This window comes from Lygodium microphyllum, chromosome 11 (genome assembly GCF_053477565.2).
Source record: "Lygodium microphyllum isolate KBCC chromosome 11, Lygodium_microphyllum_v1.1.10, whole genome shotgun sequence".
Lineage (NCBI taxonomy): Eukaryota > Viridiplantae > Streptophyta > Polypodiopsida > Schizaeales > Lygodiaceae > Lygodium > Lygodium microphyllum.
Window position 1 is genome coordinate 97,556,563 of NC_141145.1, and position 17,558 is coordinate 97,574,120.

Here is a 17,558-nt window from a genome sequence, read left to right on the forward strand (position 1 = left end):
CATAAACACTATTAGAGGAGAGCACGCAGTCTGGGAGGATTTTCTTTCATTATCAAAGGACAAGACCCTTGTTTCATGGCTGAGTTTGGCAGATCTACAGGTTCATTGCAGTTCTCTAGAAGAGATAGGATAACTGGTGCTAGGATATTCTCCTCATTGGACGGATCTTAAAGAGAAGGCCAGGAGCAAGAGGAAAGGTCTCTTAGAGAAAGAGAGGGCTGCTAGAGCCTCATTGGCAACACTTCAGCTAGGATGTAGGTGGGTGGCAGAGAGGACGTATGCAGCCAAAGTGGAAATAGATGCTATGAAGGAGGCCAGATCAAAGTACAAGTACCATGCAAGGGCCTCTTTTTGGACACATGCACGAGATAGGGTGAACAAAGATTTATTTCGCACCATAGGTCCTAGACACTTTAGATAGGGTGTTAGGCGACTTGGAAAAGCAAATGGATCCCTTGCCCAAGGGCCATAGGAGGTTGTTTAGGTGGCCACACACACTGCTTTGTTGGGCACGATGAGAGGCCTCTAGGATTGGAGAGGGATAGAGAGATTGTGAGGCAAAGTACCAAGAGAGTGGTCATAGAAAGCATGAGGATATATTTAATGGCCCCATTCTTAGAGGAGGAGATTGCCGAGGCCTTGCTAGTACTACCACTAGGGAAGTGCCCAGGGGATGATGGATAGGATAGGGCTTTTTACTTGAGCTATTGGAACGTGAAAAGCATGGGACTTTTAGAAATATTTTAGGAGATCATGGCATTAGGAGGTGCGCTGAAACGGATGTCAAAGGGATTGATCCATCTCATCCCAAACAGCAATGGAGACAAACTGCAAATGACCCAGTGGAGACCAATCACTTTGCTCGGACCAGAGTTGATTGGGAGTTTCTAGAAGGCACCACCCTAAGGATGGGTTTCCTAGAGCATTGGATGAGGTGTATCGGCTCTATATTCATCGGCTCAAAGCCAGGTCCTCATTGGTGGGACTAGAGGTGCATGATTCAGTATTTAGAGGTAAGTGAGACAGGAATGCCCCTTGCACCTCTCCTTTTCTTATTTGTTGTAGAGGCTATGAGCTCCTTCCTAAGGGATAGGAATACAGGTATCTGAGGCATCAGAGTTCCCATTCCAAAATTTGAGGAGTTGTTGGATATAGAGTTTGCAGACAACACATCTGTGTACCTAGATGGGGACAAGGAGAATTTTACGGACTTTATAGCTACGATAGAGGTCATCTACAGAGCCTTAGGAGCTCTTATTAACTCATACAAATCCTACAGATTTTGGGTTTGTAATACTCGATAGATAGATTGGAAACCATGTGAGAGTTTTACTTGCGCTCCCCATGTCACTTCTATAAGATACCTGGGCTGCCATGTATGCACTGATATTTCTTCAGAGCAACAGCTGTCACCCTTTAGCATAAATGAAAAGCTATCATATTGGAGCACAACAAGACTATCACTAGTAGACAATGTCGTAGTTGCAAATGAAGTTCTGTTAGCTACCATGTGGTACATAACTTCTTGTTGGGCCTCCTCTCGCTCATGCATTGGCCAAGTGAAGCGACTCATCAAGAATTTCATTTCATCAGGTGGAGATGGTAGTCCTGCGGGGGCTAAGGTAGACTTGGTACTTAGACCCAAAGCCTCAAACTTATATGGAAGATAGATGAAGACATTGGGCATATAGGAGGAGACTGCTATAGAGGCTTCAGTGGAATCTTGGGGAGTGGATAAGGAGAGATCCATTTGTAGAGACGCCTTAGGATATCCCCTTCTTTGACTATACCACTAGGGTTGGAGAAAAGCCTAACTTAGGAGGATCCTTCTACATCTATAAATAGATATGCTACCCCCCATTTAGCCTGATCCTTGTGTTACATGTTTCGGCCATTAGTCCTCTTCCACCAATTGTCTAGCCCCACGAAACTGCTGCTATGTAGTCTGTAGCTTTTACCCAACCTCCCACCATTGCTGGTGATTAGTTGCCTATTGGGTATGGAGCTCACGAAGATGGACCAGCACGCTATGGCAAGTGAGAGTGTGTAAGCCACTTAGATACTTTTTTTTCACACTCACCCTGAACTTCCGCACTTGAAGTACACTTAAGGATAGCTCAAAGCCTGATTGAGCACAAGTGCATGGGAAAGAACTCACACACACTGAGGCCACTCAATCACATCCATCAGAGCTCTCCACTACGAAAGGGCTCGAAAGATAATGCTCAGATGTGGGACCTCAGCCACAGCCCACGAGTTAATGTCCATCATACAACCTGGCAACTGTTGGGAGAAAAGTACTAGTCCACCTCCCATCCACTCAAAGATGTGGTCTACCACACGACCACTATAATGCTCATGATTGTACACTTAGGTGCACTGTTTGTACTTCTTTGCTCAAGGAACTAATTCAGGAAAAACAACTAATGCTTCAGTTTAAAAGCCTGGAGGGAGAGGCAGTATCAGTTACCTCTGATTGTTTGCCTGACCCTATCCAAGGGGGTTGTTCGCCGCACCAGGTACGTGGACCGAACCTGCCGCGAGAGGTCTCTCCGTGGGTGCTGCTTGGAGCAGGAGGACGCTTGGGTGCCAAGGGAGGCTCTGGCCGTAAATTCCTTGTCTGCGGATCCTGCACAAGAGGCCGACGTGACTCGAGATGGGATTCAACGGGCGGAACTTGGAGTAGCGATCCATGAGGATTACTGGATAGCCTTCGGGCAGGATATTTGATGTATTCCAAAGACTATGATTGATAAAGATCAAATGTTGAAAGGAACTTGCTTGACATTGTTTTTCTATGTCAGTGCCTAAGTTACGTGAAGGAACCAGTGTTGGCATAGGCGGTGGCCCGCTTTTAGCATACAGAGTTTGGCCTCTCAGCTTGGTTGATAGATGCCCTGGTGGTGCGTGACGGGACGGGCCTGGAGTGACGTGATGTGACGTGACAAGCGTCACTCTCGTGTGACACTGGCGTGCGTGACGGGACGGGACGGGACTAGAGTGACATGACGAGCCTGGCTCTCTCGGAATCGGCGTGGACTTGAACTCCCTCCCTCTCTCTTTTTTTTCGTAAAAGGTAACTCCCTCTCTCTCTCTCTCTCTCTCTCTCTCTCTCTCTCTCTCTTTCTCTCTCTCTCTGTGCGCGCTGACACAGAGCAGGATTGCGCAGGCATTCAGGCCTCGACAGAGTCAACACAAAGAGTCAGGTCGCCATCGCTCGATCATCTCACCTCTCTCTCTCTCCTACCTTGCTGCTCCTTGACTTGCGTACCACGAAGATTCCCACTTCCAGGGATAGTGGGAACTCTCCGCGCTCTGCAACTCTTAGGTAAGACCACGGCCCACTGCAAAGAAACTCATGTGGTAGCAGTTGTGCCTGTATCAGGAAGGTGTGACAGGCGGCATGGACGGATGAGCTGGTGGCTTGGGACGGGGGGGGGGGGGGGGGAGGGGGCAGTCACCTATACTGGGTGGGGATTAGGGGGGTGGTCGGCGAGGGTGATGGTTGGGAGAGGGGGACTCAAGGAATAGTGGGGTGGTCGGGGGCACATTGCGGGTGTGGAGAGGGGCCGGTAGCTCTGGAGGGGTGGGTTGTGGACTAGGGTCCTGGGGGGGTAGGAGATGTAGGCCCTCGGGGAAGGTGGCCTGTTATGCCTCCGTGGGGGGTAGATGCGTAGGCTTGTGATCCTGCTAGGTGGGGTGAGGAGGGGATGGCCATGTGGTGTTCTGTTGGAGGGGGGGACGCTTGCCCTCCTGCTCTCTGCTGCCGTGGTTGTGTCTGAGGGGCTAACTACAGTCCCCCCTGTTGTCTCCCTCTCTGTCGTCTTTGGACCCGTGTGAAGCCATTCGCATCCACCTGTGGGCTTGTCGGCGAAGCCACCTTGGCTCCGAAGTGTCAAGAATTGCGTGGTGGGGGGACTTGCTCAAGATGCTGTGCCGAACACACACAGAATGCACAAGGAGAAGCTCACTCAAGAGACAAGAAGAGAGATGGAGGCCAAAACGTTTTCTTGTTGGTTTCTTCTTCTTCTTCCACACACTTTTCAATGTACATAGTATAGATAATATACAACATAAAGGAAAGTGGCCTACTAAGTCAAACAATGCATAACCGACTACACTAGTCGACTGGCGCTATAACTATGCCAGCTGTAAATAGGTGTAACAACCTAAATATAATAAGTAATGAGTCAGTGGCCATGTGAGAGTCATAATGACCACACCTGTACATTTGTACTTGCCTCATAGAAAAGTCCATAATGTAATGTGGACTTCACATATCTCAATATACGTCTGACTGCATCCAAATGTGGCTTTCTAGGTACTTGCATAAACTGACTCACAAGACTAACAATGCAGCTCAAGTCTGGCCTTGTAATGGTCATGTAGATCAAACTCCCCACTATCCTCCTGAACATAGTAGGGTCTTCTGTCTCATCCCCAACATCAGCACTCAACAAAACATTCTGCTCCAATGGGAATGAAAGTGGTTTGCATGCTGTCATACCATACTTGGACAACATATCCAAGCCATACTGTCTTTGGGACAGCCATATACCATCATCACATCTGATCACCTCAATGCCAAGGACGTACCTTAGCTCACCTAGATCCTTCATCTCAAACTTCTTCTTCAAAAAGTACTTGACTTCAGCAATCCCACTATTACTATCACCTGTAATAATGAAGTCATCCACATAGATGACTATGATGACCAAACCTGCATCTCCATTTCTCACATAATGTGAGTGATCAACATCAGAAATATAAAAGTCAATATTGATAAGATACTCTTTGATCTTCTTAGACCATGCTCTAGGTGCTTGCTTGAGCCCATAGAGTGTCTTCTTCAACCTGCACACATACGTGGGATGCTCTAAATCTTCATAACCTACTAGCTGATCCATATACACTTCTTCCTGCAAATCACCATGCAAGAAGGCATTCTTCACATCCATTTGCTGCAACCTTCAATCTTTGGCTCCTGCCAAAGCAATCACACATCTGACAGTTGCCATCCTAGCAACTGGACTGAATGTCTCTTCATAATCTATGCCATATGTTTGAGCATAGCCTTTTGCAACCAGCCTAGCCTTATACCTGCTAACTGAACCATCTGTATTATGCTTGACTTTGTAAATCCACTTACAGCCAATAGCTTTCTTACCCTTAGGTAAAGGTACCAAATCCCAAGTCATATTGGCTTCTAATGCAACCATCTCCTCATCCATTACTGCATCCCAATGAGCATGACCAATAGCATCCTCAAAACAAGTGGGCTCAACATTCTCAACTAGTTTCACCATATAAGCATAATGGTAAGCTACATAACCTTCAAAACCAAATCTTTTAACAAGGTATCTTACTCTGCTAGACCTACGTACCACTGGATCACTCAATGGAGTCTTTGCATTGACGCGTGCTCTCTGCACACCTGGAGTCCTCACTGAAGGAATGCCAAGCTCATCATCCAAGCTCTCTGAGCCACTGGAGTCTCCATCAAGAACTACATCAATGCCATCTGACACTTTATCCTTTCCTTTGTCTTTACTTGTAGTGCTACTAGATGCACCTGAAGATGTAGAGCTACTCCTTAGTCTCCCAGACCAAGGACTACCAGATGATGTCTCTGGTCCACTAAGAGTCCGTGATTCTTACTTTTCAGCTTGCACATGAGTGTCATGATCATGATCATCATCCAATACATCACCACTAGATGCATACCAACTGCTCATTTCATCAAAGATGACATCCCTGCTCACTTTGAACTTACATGTGATAGGGTTATAACAACGATACCCTTTTTGCTCTAAAGAGTATCCAAGAAAGACACTTTTCAGTCTTTGGATCCAGTTTCTTCCGCAACTCATCTGGCACATGAACATATGTAATGCATCCAAACACTTTCAAGTGTGAGACATCAAGCTTCTTACCTGTAAAACATTCTTCGGGGGTCATACCATGAACTGCAGCTATGGGAGTTCTGTTCATAATATAAACAGCAGTATGAACAGCCTCAGATAAAAAATGCTTAGGCATATTCTTTTTAGCCATCAAGGCGCATGCAACTTCTGCCATATGCATGTTTTTCCTTTCTGCAACCCCGTTTTGCTGTGGGGTATATCTGCATGTGAACTGTCTCTTTATCCCATGAAACCTCAGAAAATTACTGAACTCATTCGAGAGGTACTCTCCCCCTCCATCAGACCTCAAGCACTTTACTTTCAAGTCTGTTTCTCTTTCAACTGCAGCCTTGAAAGTTCTAAAGTGCTCAAACGCTTCACTCTTTTCCTTCATAAAATATACCCACAGCTTTCTAGAACAATCATCAATGAATGTGACAAAGTATGAACTACCTCCAAGAGATACATTTTGTGTAGATCCCCAAATATCTGTATGCACAACATCAAGGATATTTCTACTTACATCTCTGTCATGTGAAAAGAGTTGTCTTGCCTGCTTACCAAACTGACATGCTTCGCATACCTTATGAAATTCTGCAATTCTAAATGTAGGCAGACCTGTAACCAACCCTTTGGACTGCATTAATTTCAGTCTTTGTACATTTGCATGTCCAATGTGTTTGTGCCAAATTTCAATATCTGCAATACCACCTTTTCCTTTAGCATACATAGCAGCATTCATAGTAGGAATTCTAACATCCCGAGTAAACATACGTCCAACTCTACTTCCCTTTGCAACCAACCTGTACTTACCATTGAAGTCTTCTACAAAGCAACCCTTTGCATTAAATCTAACTTCCAGCCCTTGCTCTACCATCTGACCGACAGACACCAAGTTCTTTGTAATAGATGGCACGTGTAATACATCTGAAAGACTCTTTGTCTTACCATCATGCAAGGACAAGGGAAAATTTTCAATGTGTGAAATTGGGTGGCATGAATCATCACACGTCTGCACATAACCTGTATTTTGCAAATCCTACATCTCTCCAAACCATTCTGCATGGCTGGTCATATGATTGGATGCACCTGAATCAACATACCAAACATCATCATGTGTTCCCTTTCCTATAACAGCATTTAGCATATGCTGCATAAAAAACAGACGTTCATTTTTGTCTTCATTCTGTCGTGAAGACCATGCATAGTTTCCTTGCTGCAACTTACCACTGCGAATATCATCTTTCTTAGCATAACATTGGGCTGCAATATGACATGTTTTGCCACAGTAGTGACACACAATACCAAAGTTGTTAGAACCTCTGTTCTGCCATCCACCTCTTCCTCTAAAGCTCTCCCTGCCTCTAAAATTACCACGACCTTCTGAAACCTACATATCGCCAAATTACTGATTCAATTTGTTTTGCTGGTTGTCACTACCACGTCTTGTATCACGGCCTCTTGAAGAGGACCTACCACGTTCCCTTCCTGAACTGGAGTAGACAGCTTGGACTTGTTCACTACTTTTTTCAGATGTCTCACTCTGCATGTTGATCTCTTCAGTGATCATAAGGGAGACCAACTCATCGAAATCTGGAAATGGCTTTCTGACATATATGGAAGTTACAAAAGACTTCCAAGCCTTTTCATTGTTAAGTCCACCCAAGGTAGATGACACCAAATCATGATCATCGGGCATTGCATCAATCACTGCCAAGGCATCTGCAATACTCCTTATCTTTAGTGCATACTCATTGATAGACATCTTCCCTTTCTTCAATGTATTCAACTCTTGCTTGAGTTGAATCTTTCGTGCCTTTATATTTACGGAAAACATACTTTCAAGTATGGTCCAAGCTGCATATGAATTCTCTGCATTTCTAATATGTCCCAGCATATTATTGTCAATTACTGCAAACAGCCAATACATGACCTTTTTGTCTTTTGTATTCCATTCCTTCCGTGCCTTTGTCTCTTCTGCAGTTGGAGGATCACTCGTCTCCAGCTCCTTTTCTTCACCTGAAACAAACTCGTAGAGGCCTTTTCCAATAAGGAAGTTCATGACACGGAACTTCCATGAAGGGTAGTTGTTTTTGTCGAGCTTCTCAATGATGGGGTTTCCACTGTTCTCTGCCATTATCACAAAACTAATACCAAACAGCAAGCAAATCTTCTGCAACCCTCGACCTGTAGTGCACAGCAATACACCAGACAACCTTTTTCACTGTCTGCTCAACAATACATGCAATCTGCACAACCAGTTTGCAAATAAACCTTGTGTTTATTCGGTGGTAAACACCTTTGAACTTATAGATCTGAAATCTGTAACCTGTGCACCTGTATACGACAGACACAGCTGAAATTGCAGGGTATCTCGAACTGCTGTCCACAACCTTGCGAGTCTAAAACGGGGCTTGAAATGACCTCGAATGGCCAAAATAGCAGCGGGAAAGCCCTAAAGGCCTCCATCTATAGAATACACAGCGCTCTTCGCGCACACTGAATCTCACTGCAATCTGAGATTTTTGCTCTGCCCTGCTTCTGGTGCCTCCACAAGCACTGTCCAAGAGACGAAGTAGAGAATGGAAGAGCTTCTTACCCATTGCTTGCTTGCACGAATCCTTGGCTCCTCTCCTTCGCTTTAGTCTTCAAAACCAGCCTCAATCAGTGGTACAGCTCTGATACCATGTCACGAATCACGTGGTGGGGGGACTTGCTCAAGATGTTGCACCGAACACACACAGAATGCACAAGGAAAAGCTCACTCAAGAGACAACAAGAGAGATGGAGGCCAAAACGTTTTCTTGCTGGTTTCTTCTTCTTCTTCCACACACTTTTCAATATACACAAAGTATAGATAAGATACAACATAAAGGAAAGTGGCCTACTAAGTCAAACAATGCATAACCGACTACACTAGTTGACTGGCGCTATAACTATGCCAACTGTAAATAGGTGTAACAACCTAAATATAATAATAATGAGTCAGTGGCCATGTGAGAGTCATAATGACCACCGATATGCTAAGTGTAGACGTGTGGACCCATCTAACCAGGCGGTCCATCATTAATATCTGCATGTGTTGAGCTTGTCATCTCAACACGAAGCGCATACAGTCTACTGTCTAATGTCCAAACTCATGGTAGCATAGGCACTGCCCTGGCTGCCCAATCACAATAACTTGCTGCTTGAAGGAGTATCCACCTGCCTCAATCTCCAAAAGCTATGGTATATTCTTTGTCTCTTTCACGGCCACCCGTACCTTTGGGACTCCTGTTGCTGTCAATACGTCCACGAAGAAGGGGGGAAGGAAAATGCCGAAGAGCGGTCTGAAGTCCTCCACTAGCTGGTGATACTCTACCGCCAATCCAAGGAAGAGTAGGGTGACTGGATGTCTTAGGAACCTGTTGTGGAGCGCAAATGCCTCCACTGTGAAGCCACTGTACCAAGGAACCATGTAGATGACCCCTTCGTGGAAGCATAGGGTGAACTGGCCACTAGCTCACGGGCTGCGTCTGCCGAGGTGAGTCATACCATGAAGATCCCTTGCCCCATGAGAACCGCTCCACGATTTGCGCACTGCCAATGCACAGTGTGGAGTGAAGCCAATCCTGAAGCTGGGCCTTGGATGGGGAGTGTCCTATGACCTGACCGAAGATCGTTGTTTCTTTTAGCTCCAGCTCTGTGGCACGGACTGCTAAGAGCTGTTCCTCAAAGAGGACAACGTGCAAGGTATTTGATTGGGGGGCACTCGCAGAATGTGCCGGCATCTGACCAAAGGTTTCCATTCCGCGTCCCTACTGAGAACATGCCAATCACACTGTTGAACACATGGAGCAAGCAACCCAGGGGGGTGGTGTTGGGGGGGGGGGGGGGGGGAAGTAGGGAGATGTAGGCCCTCGGGGAAGGTGGCTTGTTATGCCTCCGTGGGGGGTGGATGCGTAGGCTTGTGGTCCTGCTAGGTGGGGTGAGGAGGGGATGGCCGTGTGGTGTTCTGTTGGAGGGGGGGACACTCGCGCTCCTGCTCCTTGTTGCCATGGCTGTCTAAGGGGCTAACTACAGTCCCCCTTGCCATTTCCCTCTCTGTTGTCTCTGGACCCGTGTTAAGCCATTCGCATCCACCTGTGGGTCTGTCGGCGAAGCAACCTTGGCTCCGCCGAAGCGCGTACAGTCTATTGCCTGATGTCCAAACTCATGGCAGTGTAGGCACTGCCTTGGCTGCCCAGTCACAATAACTTGCTGCATGAAGGAGTATCTACCTGCCTCAATCTCCAAAAGCTGTGGTATATTCTTTGTTTCTTTCGCGGCCACCCATACCTTTGGGACTCCTGTTGCTGTCACTATGTCCACAAAGGAGGGGGGAAGAAAAATGCCGAAGAGCCGTCCGAAGTCCTCCACTAGCTGGCGATACTCTACCGCTAGTCCAAGGAAGAGTAGGGTGACTGGATGTCTAAGGAACCTGTTGTGGAGCGCGAATGCCTCCACTGTGAAGCCACTATACCAAGGAACCATGTAGATGACCCCTTCGTGGAAGCATAGGGTGAACTGGCCACTAGCTCACGGGCTGCGTCTGCCGAGGTGAGTCATACCATGAAGATCCCTTGCCCCATGAGAACTGCCTCCACGATTTGCGCACTGCCAATGCACAGTGTGGAGTGAAGCCAATCCCGAAGCTGGGCCCTGGATGGGGAGTGTCCTACGACCTGACCGAAGATCGTTGTTTCTTTTAGCTCCAGCTCTGTGGCACGGACTGCTAAGAGCTGTTCCTCAGAGAGGACAACGTGCAAGGTGTTTGATTGGGGGGCACTCGCAGAATGCGCCGGCGTCTGATCAGAGGTTTCCATTCCGCGTCCCTACTGAGAACGTGCCAATCACACTGTTAAACACATGGAGAGAGCAACCCAGGGGGGTGGTGTGTTTGAACGGGCGTGGGGCAATGCGGGGGGAGGCAGCTCGATGACGAGAAAGTCTAGTGCGGGGAGAGACACAGCACGCCACGGGGAGGGACAGGCATTCTTAGCAATTGTTGTAGAATACATTTCAGAGATGATTGCAGAAACGATTGCAAAAGCTGTGATACTTGACCGTCTGGAGAGAGTGGAAAACAATCTGAGTTTGAGGTATGCAAAAGAGCACACTTCATGCAATGAGGGTGAGAGTGAATGTTCTTGATGAGTGAGACAAGATTGCACCCTTTGCCTTTTCCCCTTCCAGCTTTGTGGCAAAAGACTTGAGCCATAGCACAGACAATGAGAGTTGATGATGATTTCTGGTTAGTTAATAGCCTTTTCTTCACAGGAGAAAAGTTTTATTAACCACCATAAACAGAATGGCCACTGGCGAGGAGAATCAGCTTGGTCACATTCATACACTCCCTACTCCCAGAAAAGGAGAGGTGTGGTGATGTGTGTCAGCCGTTTTGGTGGGGGGTTTGGGTGGGGTGGGAGTTGGTGAATCATCAATTGGCACACGTTGTGTGGGATCTGGCATGGCCATTACAGATCTGACACTGGAGGTCATTTGTCAAATTCATGGAGGGAATAGAATGAGATAGCTTAGCTATCATATGAGGATAGATATTACTATGTAATAGCAAGTAAACCCCTTTCTCTCATCCAAAATCCCTACTGACGAGAATAACATACAAGACTAGTGCAAACATAGAGTTTGCATCTGTCTACGTCTCCTTTTTGTGGTCTCCTTACTGTGATGTCATAGTTGTTTAAAAGGAACTGCCCTCCTACTTTGGAACAAACACATTGTAAAAATGTCCATTAACAACTGCATCATGAAACCTTCACCTCATCAGGTAACAAGGTGATGCAAAAGACAAGAGGTCAGCTCACCTTCAGCCCTCGTTCCCCAACCTTCGTATTGTATGCCTCAGGCATATGCATCACTGCATCATGCAAACGCTGCATTTATCAAGTTCCAAATTCTTGTCAATTAAAACTTATCATGAAAATGTGTATCAGACACCTGAAAGTCCTTATATGTTGGGCATGACACCTGTACTTTGCAGAATAATCACAGATAGCATAACTTACAGCTTGCTTGGCAGCCAAGATCACCTCTGCCTCTGATGCATTTGGCTGGCTGTATGAGATGTTGTGATATATAGTATCATTGAACAGCACCTAACAATTCACAGACAAGAATGAAACTGTCATGCCATCATCTTTGAGAGAGCTGTGAATCAGGAAAAAATTAAATATAGAACCTAACTGTGTCTTGTGGAACTACAGCTACTGCCCTTCGGAGGGAGGCCTGAGGAACATCAATAAAATATCAAAACATACAGTCTGATGCTGCGTCTTCACATTCACATCTCATTTGGATAAAAAGATTTCTACAAAGGAAAACTCAATTAATCATGGCAGTTTCCCAATTACAATAAGCAAAGATGACACCTGGGTCAATGATCGGAGATCATGGTCATCCATAAACAAGGAACCGTTATCTGGATCATAAAGTCGTAGTAAAAGCTTTACTATAGTAGATTTTCCAGACCCTGAAGGTCCTACAATGGCTATGCTCTGTCCTGGTTCAGCTGTTAAAGAAACCCCATGCAGGACCTGACCCATTTTTCACCACTGTTAAGAAAGAAACGCAGACAGAATCCATGTTATGACAGCTTTCAACATATCTTACTTTGCGAGAAGACTTGTAGGTATAATGAAGATTGTGTGCCCTTATTTTTACACCCCTTCCATCTTTTGGCAGTTCTAAGTGGCCATCCTTTAATGTAGGCTTTGTCCTGAAAACAAGATAGTTATCCTCAATAATAGAAACAAAATCAAAGAATTGGACATCACTAATTTTACCAAGGAACCAATGTTCCTGTCTGCATTGCTTGTGTCTTGTGCTTATCAAATACAAATGCTCCTAGACATGTTTATGGTGCCTAATGTGCAATATACCCTTTAAATTGCTTGATGAGAAGTATGCTATCACTAGTGTGCCATCAAGGCATGTAAAATCAGCAAAGTATTGAACAAGTATTCACTATGATGCTGTTTTTTAACTTATATTTAGGCTAGAATCCGATTCTGAAAAGCTTTTATTCTACACACTTTGTCATGCTTTCTGGCACCTGCTATTTGCAAAAAAAGTACTGGCTCTAAGACCTTCTAATTTTCCTTTCAATCACACCAGAAAATGACACACAATCCTACTTTGAGTATTAAAAACTTAATATGAGGCATTTGGAGTTCTTAAACAAGAGAGGAATGCAATAACTTCATTACAGATGAAGATATTTTAAAAGCATAATCTCCTCCAATCCTCAGCAGACAGTCAGCAGAACCTGTTTCCATTCATATAGCCCATTTGAATCCTCCTACCTAGACAGGCATCTGGCGAAAAAACCAAGTTCCTACATAATCAATCTCCTAGATGGCATTTAGCGCCAGGACTCTCCCAAGAAATAATGCACCAGGAGTCACAAGGTATCAACAGAAAAAAGTCAATACACTATTCCTTAATGTGATCTCTCATAAGCATCATCGTTGGCTTCAAAAAATATTTAACTCTGCATTGCCTGTCTCTTGAGCTGCCATCCGCAATGAACAAAAAGTAAATTTCTGCCTCTATAAAAGAATACTGCAATTAGTATGCTATGCTCTGCCATCTCTGTTGCTCCAGCAAGTGCCTCCCTCCTTCATCCAAGCCATCATGCTTGCCCCATAGTTGGCCAAGTGCTAGGCAAGCATAATGGATCTGCACTAGAGCATAAGCTAAGAAAATGGGTAGAGATGGACCAACATCGGGTATGTGGACAGGTAGGGTTCAAGAGGATACTCTATACTCAACCATATCTTCACAATATGAGCTATCATTGAGGGGGGTACAGCATATGGGAGACGGGCCTACTGTTGCTTGCGGATTCGTGCAAGGCATTTGATACAGTGCCACAAGACAGGCTCGTGCAGAGATTACATGGGGGTTCCTGCTCAGGTGTAGTGGGGTGTCCTAGCATTGAATGAGTTAGTCACTAGAATGGTCTGAGACCCAGGAGAGATGTTAGAGGAGATCATATGCACTATTGTAATAAAACAGGGCTGCCCACTCTGACACACTCTATTCGAACTGAATATTGATAAGATATCGGGTAATATTGATAGGTGGGAAGAAATGGACTCCTTGGGGAGTACATACCTCTACTATTTATGCACATGATATTGTGCTAATCTCAAACACCCCAAAGGGATAGCAGTGTCACCTAGATGCATTACATGTCTTTTGCGAGGATACAGATGTCACAGTGAACCTTACAAGACCATGCTCATGGTGTTTAACTCACCTACCTAGTGGATCATATGAGTAGTGCCTCAATTTACATATGGTGGGCAGACAATGGAGCATGTCTAGAGATATCTTTATCTAGGGATAACTTTTGCAAGACCAAGATTCACTATCAAGAGAGCATCCAAGATAGACTGACCCGAGGCTAAGCAGCACTAGGAGCCATGAAGAACCAATGGGCACAGATACAGTTCCGAAAACTCCCAAAGCTCTCCTTTTCTAAGACACATGATTACACCAGCACTCTTATATTGAAAGCCTATTTGGGGATAGAGCATCTACCCTAGGAGGAGATCCACAATACAGTAGTCACTAACAGATACATGGGAGAATTATGATCAATGAGAGCTGATGTAGAGATCCCTTGTGATGATGATCTCCTGAACGATGAGTAGTAAGTCCCCAGTGCCACAGGAGATAGTCCTGAGATGCAAGAACCACCTATCATGACTACGGCCCTTTTTGAGACAGATTTTTATGCACATGCTCTTAAGCACTCCGAGACACTAAATCTCTAAACTCGCTCTAGAGTCATCTAGACTGCTACCATTGCAGGGCGGCCCTGAGCGTTGGTATGCTTAGACAAACACATGGCTGCAACTACATGGGTTACATATGGATCACCTCCTGCCTCTACTGTGCAGCTTGGATTCCCCTTTCTTAGAGCTCAACCGAGAGAGGAGCTCAATAGGATCATCACGATGGAAATTATTCAGCCACACATCCAGGACTTGGGTGATGTCTAAGCTGAAAGCAACTTTTACATTTACCCACTGATGGTTTTCTGATCCAGCCAAGATACATGAACACATGCCTCTCCATGGAATAAGGTGTGCTATTGGTCATCCCCACACATCTTCACACCAGCTAGGGAAAGAGACTGATCACTATATGGAGTAGATACCCTTCCGCTATCTTCCAACTTTGTCAGCTTGAACTGGAGACTGAAGAGCACTACATTGGCCAAATAGATTCCAATTTGGCCAATTCTGCCCTGGTCTCCCTCCACGCTCCCTCCCCGCCCTCTCGTGAAGAAGTTTGAATTAATGTATAAAAATATTTACATCAGGCCTTCTGACCAACCAAGCACAGTCACAGTCATAGCCTTTCCGGAATACATGAGACCTTCAGGCCAACCAAACAAAATGGCAATAGTTGTCGCAAATCCTCTCTCTCTCTCTCTCTCTCTCTCTCTCTCTCTCTCTCTCTTTTCGTAAAAGGTAATTGTATTAATTACGAAAAAAGTACAAGATTACTTGATTACAAGATACATGACGACAATCTAAGCCATCATGTGAAGAGGTTCTAAGTACTACAAGTTACAACGTCATGGCAAAGACGCAGAGGAAATTGCCATATGCCAGGGACGTAAGTCCTCCCTAGAGAGCAAATCAGAATGTTGGAGAAGATCTAACTGCCAATACAAGAGGCCCTTAAGCCTCGCAATATGCCGCTGAACATTATAGGCGGAGTCAAAAAGAAAAGCATTCCGAATGGTCCAGTTATGCCAACAGCCCCAATATCGAAGAAAATGATACATGAGCTTCATATGTGGTTGTGCCGGAGTGGGGTATTTGGGCTGCCTGAAAACCCAATCAAAGGGGCGCAGGGTGAAACCAACCACCCCTTGCCAAACAGCCGACAAAAATAACCAGACTTTCTTAGCGATGGGGCAAGAAATAAATCGGTGGCGGGCCGATTCCACAGTAGTGGTGCAAAAGAAACAGTTGCCATTGGAGATTCGTCGCTTGGAAAGAGCTGAAGCAAGCGGAAGACCACCAATCATCACTCTCCAAAGAAAGACTTTATATTTGAAGGGTGTCTTGTTCAACCAGCCCTCCATCACAGTCGCCCTCCACCATGACCGGGATTTACGCAATCCCCATAAAGCATTCGCTTTAGTAACTAGCCATTGATGATCTTTAATCAGAAGATGATACACTTGGTTAGCAGAAGCTTTGCTTAAAGTCAGTCGGCCTTGTAGGTCCCAATCCTGCCAAGGATGATCCGAAGCAAGGGCAGGAAAGGGCTGTCTGCTCTGGAGCACCCTCAAAAGCTGTTCCCATAAAGGCCTATATCCACGAGGGATCTTGAAAAGCCTCCTAGCTGTACGAAACGATATAAGCACATTGCGACTGGCAAGGGTGGCATCCACAACTGAAGACAAGCCCAAACGTGCCATCCGGTTGAATTGTGGTCTAAGCTCATGTTTACCTTCCCATGAAAGTAAACGCGAGACTGCCAGCAATTCCAATTGAAAAGAGTTAGTAGCTAAGCGATCCTCCGCAGGATGCCACTGAGCCTTCTGGAGGACCTGTTTCCAGGAACATACCAAATGAGTAAGCAGCGACGAAGAAGAACTGGAGAACCGCGAATCAGCATTAAGAACATGCCACCAAGAACTCCGGATTTGGGTATTGCCATGCAGAAGGCCATGGCCCTCAAGGAAATAACGGGCTATATCGACCTATGGATGATGATCCGAGCACATGGCGCGGAAAAGAGACCAACGGAGTGCCTGCATGTGAGTTTGGGCATCTAAAATAGCTCCGCCACCCATGCGTTTGGGGGTGCACGCATGCGACCAAGAGATCCAGGAAATACCTGCATGCAATGAGTCCTTCTTCCATAGCATGAAACGAATAGACTGAGTAAGAGCATTCAGAGTCGTAGTAGTCCAGGGCAACAATGGTATAAACTTATCCACCATTTTCTGAGAAATCCACTGCAGAAGCTGCTTTGGGGGAACATCAACACCCAAAGGGTACCCAAGGTGCCTGACAATGGAGCCACGAGAAACAACCAGACCCTGCCAGTCCAAGGACTGCAAATCCGACTCCGTGCAGCTGAGAATGGCTGATTTGAGCGCATTGATACGAAGGCCGGACGCCTGACCAAAGAGACCCCAAACATCCAATGCTTTTCGAAGGTTATCCTTGTCCGCACGCAAAATCATAAAACTATCATCCGCCAAGGATTGGCTAATGAAGTGCTGTCCTATAGGAAGCGACAGTCCGGCCAACTGAGAAGAGGCTGCCATATGAGATAACATCGAAAGAACTGGATGTGTCGCAAGGGCAAAGAATAGAGGGCTCAAAGGGCACCCTTGTCTGACAGAGCGGGCAAGGACAAATGGCTCAGTAACACCTCCGTTCAGCATGACTCGCGAAGACGCTGCATCGCTAATGGTGTAGATTAGACGAGACATCCGAGCACCAAAGCCCATAGCAGACATAAGTTGAGCAACGAAAGACCAGTCCAGATAGTCAAAAGCCTTTTCCAGGTCCAGTTGAATCAGTACTACCTCCTGATTAGAATGCCTTGCATAATCAATTGCCAGTTGAGCAATCA

The 17,558-nt window shown here is 45.8% G+C and overlaps 1 protein-coding gene across 4 annotated transcripts in view; it reads right to left on the bottom strand.

Annotated features, from left to right (window-relative positions):
• Positions 1-17,558, bottom strand: part of LOC148029133 (ABC transporter B family member 25, mitochondrial-like) — a 280,954-nt gene that overhangs the window by 35,344 nt on the left and 228,052 nt on the right. For 3 of the 4 annotated variants that reach the window (XR_015692380.1, XM_087687888.1, XM_087687889.1), the window contains exons 10-14: positions 12,555-12,660; positions 12,314-12,478; positions 12,129-12,170; positions 11,951-12,040; positions 11,750-11,818 (exon numbers count right to left, since the gene is read on the bottom strand). Coding sequence is in view for 2 of the 4 variants with exons in the window: in XM_087687888.1 (XP_087544014.1) it covers positions 11,750-11,818; positions 11,951-12,040; positions 12,129-12,170; positions 12,314-12,478; positions 12,555-12,660 (472 nt within the window). In the remaining 2 variants the exon portion in view is untranslated. The remainder of the gene's footprint in view (positions 1-11,749; positions 11,819-11,950; positions 12,041-12,128; positions 12,171-12,313; positions 12,479-12,554; positions 12,661-17,558) is intronic. The other variant, XR_015692381.1, reaches the window with a different exon arrangement.